An 8,713-nucleotide genomic window follows, 5' to 3' on the forward strand; every position below is an offset into this window, starting at 1 on the left:
TGCACTATAAATAAACCTTTCGGCTACGAAAGCATTGAGGCTAACTTAATAACATCAACTATTTCAGGTTAGCAGAGCTGCATCATAAGCAGTAGTGTGCATTTCTACAGCTTCACGGCTGCCGTCACTGTTCTTTAATCACTGCTGAATGTTTATGCTTCTCTCAAAAAAGGCAGCTCACTAACTGTAGCCCCACTGATCGCTCTTTGCTTTCTGTTTCTGTTTTACAATATACAGCCTAACACAGCTAAAGTTAAGGTAATGCCAACCTGTGTGTGTGTGTGTATGAAGTGATTGTGTGTAACTGTTCGTAGTGATTATCACCTGACCTCATAGTCTTTCTTTTTAGCAGTGATGTGGTGAACTGTGCTGAGTCTATCTAGTCAGTATGTGGTCAGAGCATCCACCTACACCTGTAGCAGCTTAGCTTTGTGTGCTTCATCACTGTCTCTCCCTGAACATTCTGGTTCCGCTAACACACTGTCTCTATGTGTGTGTGTGTACTTGCAGAGCAAAAGCCGTGTTTGGCAAAGCAGCACCCACACGACCTCACCTCCTCTCAGCCCCAGAGCGCCCTCTGGGGTTGATGGAGAAACTGCCGTAGGAGGAGGAGGAGTGGAGGACGCAGCAGAGGCCGTGCTCAATGACCAGCAGGAGCTGGCGATGCAGCAGGAGGAGCGAATCCTCGCAGAGCAGATTGAGAGTCTGCAGAAAGAAAAGTATGCCGTTTCTGTGGTCATACTGTTACATTCAAGTTGTGCATTCCTGTTACACATGTTACATATTTAAAGTCAGACAACAGTGCAGGCTTTAAAACCACCTAAAAACTAATGTAACTAATGTCACCTGGAAACTCAGAGCAAACATTAAGTTTATTTTTGTTCTGTCTTGTAGCTGCCGTGTGCTTCTATGTGGATGGCTTTGGGTCATTTGCATACAGTAATAAATATCCCAAAACTTAAAATATGACCTTTAATGTGTCTGTCAACAGGGAGGAGCTGACCTATGAAATGTTGATCCTGGAGCCGCGAGCATCCGACGATGAAACTCCTGAATCTGAAGCCTCCATCGGTACAGCAGACAGCTCAGAGAATATCACCATGGATACGGAGGGAGCCACCTCTGACCCCTCTGGTGCGTGTCAGTGTTTGTGTTCATGTTTCAGTCCCTGCTTACTGTGACTAACTGCAGGTAACGATGTAATCCAAAGATCCTATATAAATGCTGCCAACTCACACTCTCACTCAACCTTCATCATCCTTATATTCGTTTAAGGTAATGGCTTAATGGCTCCAGGTAAAGTCAGCTAATCATATTCTATTTATGTCTAATAAAGGATAACCATGTGAAATTGTCTACATGAAAGTAAATTTTCCTAATTTTGTAATTCAATTAGTTGCTTTTTGTGTAATAAATAATAATAATAACTCTCTCTTATCACTGCCATCTTTGTGTGTTCTTCTTCACAGATCGCGGCACAATCCGATCCAGAAAGTCAGAGGCGAAGAGCAGGCGAGCTCTGCGACGCCAGCCCGACTCCCAGGATTCAGCAGACTCCACTTCCACCGTCTCCTCCTATCACCCTTCCTCCTCTCTCTCCTCCAACGCGTCTGGTTCTCCTTCCCCTCACTACAGGTTCCGTTCCTCCTCCTCCGGGCCCTTACTCACCTCCTGCAGCCTGGGGACCCCTTTGGCTGAGGCAGAGGGGGGCCAAAGTACCGGGAAAACGCGGCACAGGCTCAGGCTGAGCCGCAGCTCGCCACGGGAGCCCTCGGGAAGCCATCGGAGGGAGTCGGACTTCGGCTCGGGGCCACAGCAGCTGGTTCTGTACGGCAACAACGAGTTCATGGTTTGACCCCGAAACGACCATTCGCGGGAGGCTGAGTGAGAACGGGAGGAAGACGAGTTTAGGGCAGAATGAGGCTGGTCATGGGGCAAGGTTTATGCCAAGAGTCGCCTGTTGCCCCTCCTTGGTGCCCAGCCTTACCTCCTTCCTTGGTCCAGTCAAAGCAGGAAGGCGATTCTGACAGAGAGGGACAAAAACAGCAGCTGGTCACTGAAGGATGACTGACGACTAATGTGAAATCTGGAGAGAAGCAAAAAGACAAGTTTAACTGTGTTCGCTGATCCTCTGATCTGAACCGTTTGACCCCTGCTGGAGCCCCAGGGGTCAGTCAGAGGAGAGGGAGGGGTGGGGGAAGAGGAACGGAAGGACGGGTGGCGAGACACAGGACACCACACCCACACCTGCAAAGCCAAACCTTTCAGAGCCTCGTCTTTATTTTTTAGCATGCGGGCAGATGGTGAAAGCCCCCCAAAAGAAATGTAGCCATACTGACCGAACTGGCGGACAACCAACTTGTCTGTAACCAGCACCAAGCTAAGTCTGCTTTTCTCGTTTACACAGGACACACCAGCCAAGAGGCTGCACGCTTCTCCATCACAATTTTTCTTCAGTTTGAAGGAACTGTCTCTTACAGCTGTATGTTAATTATTATTATTATTGTTATTATTATATTAAAGAGGAGGAAAAAAGGTGTACATAAAGAGACAGTCCAGTGCTGCTGCTGGGTTGCTGGGTTGCTCATCGGTGATCAGTCTCTACGGCCTGTTTTGCAAATATAAGTATCTGAAATTCAGGTTCCACTTTTGTTTCTGTGTCGGTTCTCCTCTGTTTACTGCTGGCTTCTCTCTTTTTTAATATTACACAATGAACAGAGAGCACTTTGGTTGCACTCTTGAGTCGTAAAAGAATTTGGAAAAAAAAATGAAAGAAAAAAAAAGCCACCAACCTGCGGTTGTAGCGCAGAGCGTCGGGTGTGACGCGAACTTGACCTGCAGTATGAGATGTCAGTCAGCCATACGTGTTTTGTTCTGTCTTTCTTTGCCCGCAGCCTTTTATTACCCCCCACCCCCACATTTCAGAAACATCAGTGTTACTGCGTCAGAACTTGAATTTTTTCTCTTTTAATATATATTATTGCTGTATTATAGTGTACATGTTGGTATTGCTGTCAATAGTTTTTGTTCAGATGAAAGCCATCGTTTTGTTTTTTCTTTCCGATCTTTATTATTTGTTGGAGTGAGTGAACGAGTGAATGATCCCTTCCATTTTTATCAGCTCCCACTTTGTGCATGTTTAGCCTCTCCTCCGTAAATATGCTTAATGGAAGGACTGAAAAAAAGAAGAAGCAGCTCTACATCCGTCGTGTGACACTAAAACTAACTGATGTGAGCTTACAAGGGTTAGTCTGAGCTTTACTGCACCTGTGGGGAAACACTTGCACTCATCATGCACTCAAACCGTCCGCGATGTCCTCTGAGCCATGCCTGTTCTTCTTCTTCACCAGTACAGTAGCTCCTCTTCTCTCCCGGCTCTGGCTGTGATAAGTAGCATTTAATCTGCCTGTTAACCTGTCAACAAAAAAAACTAGTAGCAACTAACTCAAACCGTCCGTGTGTTTCTGCATATTCTTCCTCTCTTTCCTGTCTCTGTCCATAAAGTATCCAAACAGTATCCGTGTGATGTTGAGATTCTTCTCAGTAGCTAAACAGCGATCACGTCTCCGTGATAAAGCTGCGATCTCTCTTTGCTTGCCGCGTCTCTGGAGGAACTTTAAAAGCTGGAAGTCTCAGTGATGATTTAGTGTGTGTTTTTTGTTTTTTTTAGTATCACTTTGAACCATTTAGACATAAAAAAAAACCTGTTTTCGGAGTTGAGCTGAAAGGGCATGGCTGATTCTGGTCAAATGTCTTTTAGCTGATATTTGATGGGATGATGTTTGTTGTGTATGTCTAAGTTGTCCATGTGGAGAAAAAAGAAGAAAAAAAAGGAAAAAGTGAATGTACCTATCACTGGAAGGCATGCTCTACTTTCTTTGGTTGTTTTTTGGTTTTGTTCCTCTTTTATACACAGTGTATGTGCTATTTATGATCATGCTTTTGGGATGTACATTGATTTAAAAAGAATCTGTTATAAAAAGGTGTTATAAAAGGATATATTATCCTGTGTACGGTTCATTATCTACTATTACTCATGGCGACATTTTAGCAGGCCATACTCAGTCACTCATTTTTTGTGCTATAAAGCAAAAAGCAAAAAAACAAAACAAAAAAAAAGCCTTGTGTCTGTCTGCGCCACTCTGGACACAGTTATCACAGTATGTATGTATAAGGTGCGATTTGTGTTACATTTCCTCTTTTTTTTAATGATATAAACATGTCTATGGTTGTAAGAAGAAAAAAAAGACTTTATGAGAGAAAATCCATCTGCTTATTAAAAAAGCAAAATTGCAGCCAAGCACGAGTGAGTTGAGTCATCTTTTGAACCTGACTGCACGAACCAAAAGAAGCTCACACAATCATTCACTCGGTCAACACCAACAAAGATCCAACCTGAAATAAAATCACAAGAGACGTTTTCGCTTGTGCAGAGCCCACCTGCAGTACCACCACCCACCACTAGTGGGAACTGTCCCACAGTTTGAGAATCTAAGAGAAACGTATAAATCTTTAAAATAAACATTTGTTGTTAAGGAAGCATATTAATTCATTGAGCTAGAGGGCTTTCATCTACTCCAGATATTTATGAATTGTCATTTATGTTCTGTGACGCGCAAGGGCGTAGATTTGGTTTTGGCATTGGTGGGGACGGATGATTCAACCACCGAACTCTGCCCCGTTTCTTTTTCTTTTCCTTTTTGTTTTTGCTTCTTAATAAAAAGAGGAGAAATATACTTGCCTACATATACTATTCTACGTGCTTTTAAACCATTTAAAATCACAATTCATAGTTTTATATGTGAATTATATAATGTTAAATTACTATTAAACAAATGACTAAGTATTTTAGGTTTTAGTTTACTTCAGCCATAATCCATATAAATCAGGTATCATACAAAAATAAAAATAGCTTCAAATACAGTCATGACAATAAATGAATATGACTTTAAGGACTTAACGTCATTACTTCAGTTACAGTACACCAACATCTGTTATACTTTGGCACTAAGGGAACACTGAATGACCTGCTGGTTTTTGTCCATAAAACTACTCATCTAAGATCACCACAAAGTAAAAGATCTCTCAGCAAAATTATGCAACAGTTTAGGCACAATTGCCCCGATCAAATCAGTGAGCTGAGATTTTCTGTTCTAAACATGAACTACTGTTACAGCGACAGACATGGACTACTGGTGTCCCACACAACAACTCGATGTCCACTATGTGAAGGAGCCAAACACATGCCTGCTCCTCTCGTTAACTGAGATAAACTGCTGGCATACTGTATTTGTTTTACATCTATACTGTCCAGTCTCTCCTGGTGGACATACAGCAGCATTGTTTAATCTCATTTGAGTCATTGTTGACCTTAGCCATCTTTTTAGTCTTCTGAGAGCACTGAAGCTTCTTTCAGCCTCAGTACATGTGTTTTATCCTCAGATTACAATTATTATTCTGTGCTTGATGTGCCTCACCTTTGGCCCTGGCTCTTCCCTTCTGACTGCAGTAGGACATATTGCCACCTGATAAAATAACACATTGATTCGTGCCATATAAAAAGTGAGACATGTCAATTCAGATTCTTTGTCAAATATACACTAATGAATCAATTTACATCAGCAGCCTAACAATTGTCATGATAATAAATACTAGTTAATTTATAGTACCAAATCATCAGTCAGTCACCTGTGACCTCGCCTCTTCACCTCTGTCTGAGCTACAACATGGCAGAGCTGCCTCTGTCACCTGATGAATAACAGTGAGACATTCCACATACATGCAGTCACACATGTGCCTCATGATCCAATTTCACCTGTGATCTTGTATCACCATTGCTCTCTGAGCTTTGTGTTGGTTCTTCTGTCACCTGACAAATAGGACATACATGACAATAAAATGTGGAGCTGCTTCAGTGTTTCTGTCAATTTGTGCAGATCTTGACTCATCAGTAATGTTTGCAGGGTGAGTGCCTTTTTAAAACAATTTGTGCAAACTGCACTACAAGGTGGAATATTTGCAAAATCATGACTACCTCATGACATTTTGTCTCAAAAATTAACCCTATGAATATGTCAGTACCATTAGGATGAAATTATTGTGTCACCAACATTTTAACGTTAGACATATAATTCTAAAACCCCCGGAAAACAAAAACCCGAACTGCTCAAAGCTGCCGTTTTCTCTGACAGTTTCAGTCAAAATTAGAAATGCTGCTCTGAGACTGAGAGAACTAATAGTGCTGCCTGTTGTGCAGTTAGTTTCCAAAACACGTTATTCGTGGTTACATACAATTTTAGACTGATGTGGGCCAAAGCCTAGCATAACCTGTAACGTTATTATGACGGACACATTTTATGAGTTAATTTGGCTTTAAGTGACTTACAGGTTTCTTTGAAAAATACTTATATCCGGGTTCTTCCTTTTTGCTGCCATCCTCCTCGCAGCGCAGGTTTGCCGCTGCTAAAACTAAACAGAGCTCTATGAAATGCACAGCCAATCACATTGGCCATATTTGTCACATGAGGTAGGACTCCAGTAGAGGACGTAATTTAACTCTTTCTGCACCGCTGGGTGAACGAGACGTTGACAGATCGTTTTTGTTTTCTTTCTATCGGGTTTGATTTTCTTTACTCGAATAGATGAAATTATTGGTGGGGACAATTCAATAATGATTGGTGGGGACATGTCCCTTCCGTCCATGCCAAATCTACGCCCTTGGTGACGCGTCATTGGGCTGTAGTGCAGTGTTTTCCCAACCACACATAGGTGTGCCGTGGAGGATTATCTGGTTTCACCTGATTAGTACTCTAAGCAATCGGCGTAATGGGCAGAGCAGTTACATTATCTTCTACTAAAGGGCAGTACAACCTGCTCTAATTAAATTGGTTGCCAACTGCCAGTAAAACAGAAGAAGGAAGAAGAAATTACATAATAGTCATTCTGTCAGGCAACGCAGTGCGTATAAGGAATAGATAAATATTTGAAAAGAAAAGGTAGTCAATCTGACCTGGGTGCTGGAGAAAATTCTGACCCAAATGAAGGCCCTAGCATGAGTAGTGGTCAGAAGAAAGCGAGAAGGGCATACTCGGGACAAACCGAGCCAATTCAAAACAAAAACTATCAATATGCTTTTGTGGCATTTTTGTTTGGTGTGATTTTTCTGATGTGAAATATGTGCTGTGGCTCCAAAAGGTTGGGAAACACTGCTCTAGTGCCACCATCAGTGCAGAGAAAGACATGGAGGGTGCGAGAGGGTAAACCAGATGAATAAAAGAAAAATTAGAATTTATTAACACAGAGTATTTCTTTTCTACAACAGTTATCCAGTAAGATTTGCTCCAGAGGAAACAGGGGAAACTGCAATCAGAAACAGTTACATAAGCTTTTTGTGTTGGCACCACACCTTCTCACCTCTGTGATCGTCTTCATGCTGATGTGTTTTGAGTGATGTGTGGTATGTTTTTTTAAGCTCAGGTTCAGATAGAAAAGGTCTGAATACAATATATGGATTTTTACGTTATAGCCTAATAGTGAAGGGATTTTTTTCTCCAAATTTTATCTAAAATAACATAATGCGTTAAAGCACGTACCACTGAATTACTCATATAATTATCCGAGTACATAAAAAAGAAACAAAAACCAGCCTTATTTTAAGTGAATGCATGATACTTTCACAACCACAGTGTGAAAAACTAAGTGCACGCTTTGCACTTCCATAGGAATAAAGAGAGTAAGTAGCAGAAAATGTCACCTCCTCTATAAAAGCAGAAGTTTTGTCTGTTTGCAGGTCTGGAGCACTCAGGTGTTTGTTAACACAATGTGAAGAAGGAAAGGCATCGACAATGGTCTTAGAGAAGCAATGAGCTGCTGCACATCAACCTGCAAAGGTTATACATCTATGGTCCAGTGAGAAAGATTATTCACAGCTGAAAAATAGTCAACAGAATGTCCCAGTAATTTCAACCCAAGGTCTGATTTCTAAAAAAACAAAACAAACAAAAGACATGGCAGTACAGCCTGAGGAGGTTTTGGTCAGTCACTTCAAGGTCCCCAGCCCAAATCACCATCCCCCCGCCACGGTGCCTGACAGTTGATAAGAAGTGTTTGTTATGCTGCATTTAATTTTCTCTAAATGTAGATCTGTGCATTTTGGCCAAACGTCTTCGCTCTCGTCTATCCAAAGGACATTGGTTCAACAACTCTTGTGGTTTGCTCAGATGCAACTTGGCAAACCGAAGAATACCAAAGTTCTCTAACGTGTGAGTCAAGTGTGTCCAACGGTTAATGCTTGGAGAAAACTGGGTTGTGCAACAGGACAATGGCCCCAAGTGCAGCAGCAAATCTACAATGTCTGAAAATGAATGGATCAAGGAGCTGCAATGATCCAGTCAAAGTCCAGATCTCAGCTTGACTGGAATGCTGTGTATGAATGAAACACCATAAAGCTCAGTGAACCGAAACAGACTAACCGCTGTGAGAGCGGACCCCAATTTCCTCACTACTATGTGATAAAGTCACACAGTAAATAATTACATCAAGTTACTGTTTCTGAAGGTGTCTACAAACGTTCACAGAACAGCAGAGGGGCTGTGAAAACGTTTATACTGGAAAATGATCAATCATGAGCATCCCTGGTTGGTAGAAGGTGGCAGCAAACGAGCGCAAGATAAAATAAAATAAAATGCTTCGCAGAATATTTATAATACTGTAG

At 41.9% G+C, this 8,713-nt stretch overlaps 1 protein-coding gene across 13 annotated transcripts in view; it reads left to right on the top strand.

Moving 5' to 3' along the window:
* LOC102200379 (unconventional myosin-IXa-like) overlaps positions 1-4,320 on the top strand; it is a 147,837-nt gene extending 143,517 nt beyond the window's left edge. For 9 of the 13 annotated variants that reach the window (XM_005731442.2, XM_005731448.2, XM_005731445.2 and 6 more), the window contains 4 exons: positions 238-258; positions 511-719; positions 992-1,134; positions 1,470-4,320. In XM_005731442.2, coding sequence (XP_005731499.1) covers positions 238-258; positions 511-719; positions 992-1,134; positions 1,470-1,855 — 759 coding nt within the window. In that variant the 3' untranslated portion in view covers positions 1,856-4,320. The remainder of the gene's footprint in view (positions 1-237; positions 259-510; positions 720-991; positions 1,135-1,469) is intronic. The other 4 variants (XM_005731447.2, XM_005731451.2, XM_013910421.1 and 1 more) reach the window with 1 other exon arrangement.
* Positions 4,321-8,713: the final 4,393 nt, after the last annotated feature.

Source organism: Pundamilia nyererei, unplaced genomic scaffold, assembly GCF_000239375.1.
Source record: "Pundamilia nyererei isolate P.nyererei 1_Seehausen unplaced genomic scaffold, PunNye1.0 scaffold00043, whole genome shotgun sequence".
NCBI classification, from domain to species: Eukaryota; Metazoa; Chordata; class Actinopteri; order Cichliformes; family Cichlidae; genus Pundamilia; species Pundamilia nyererei.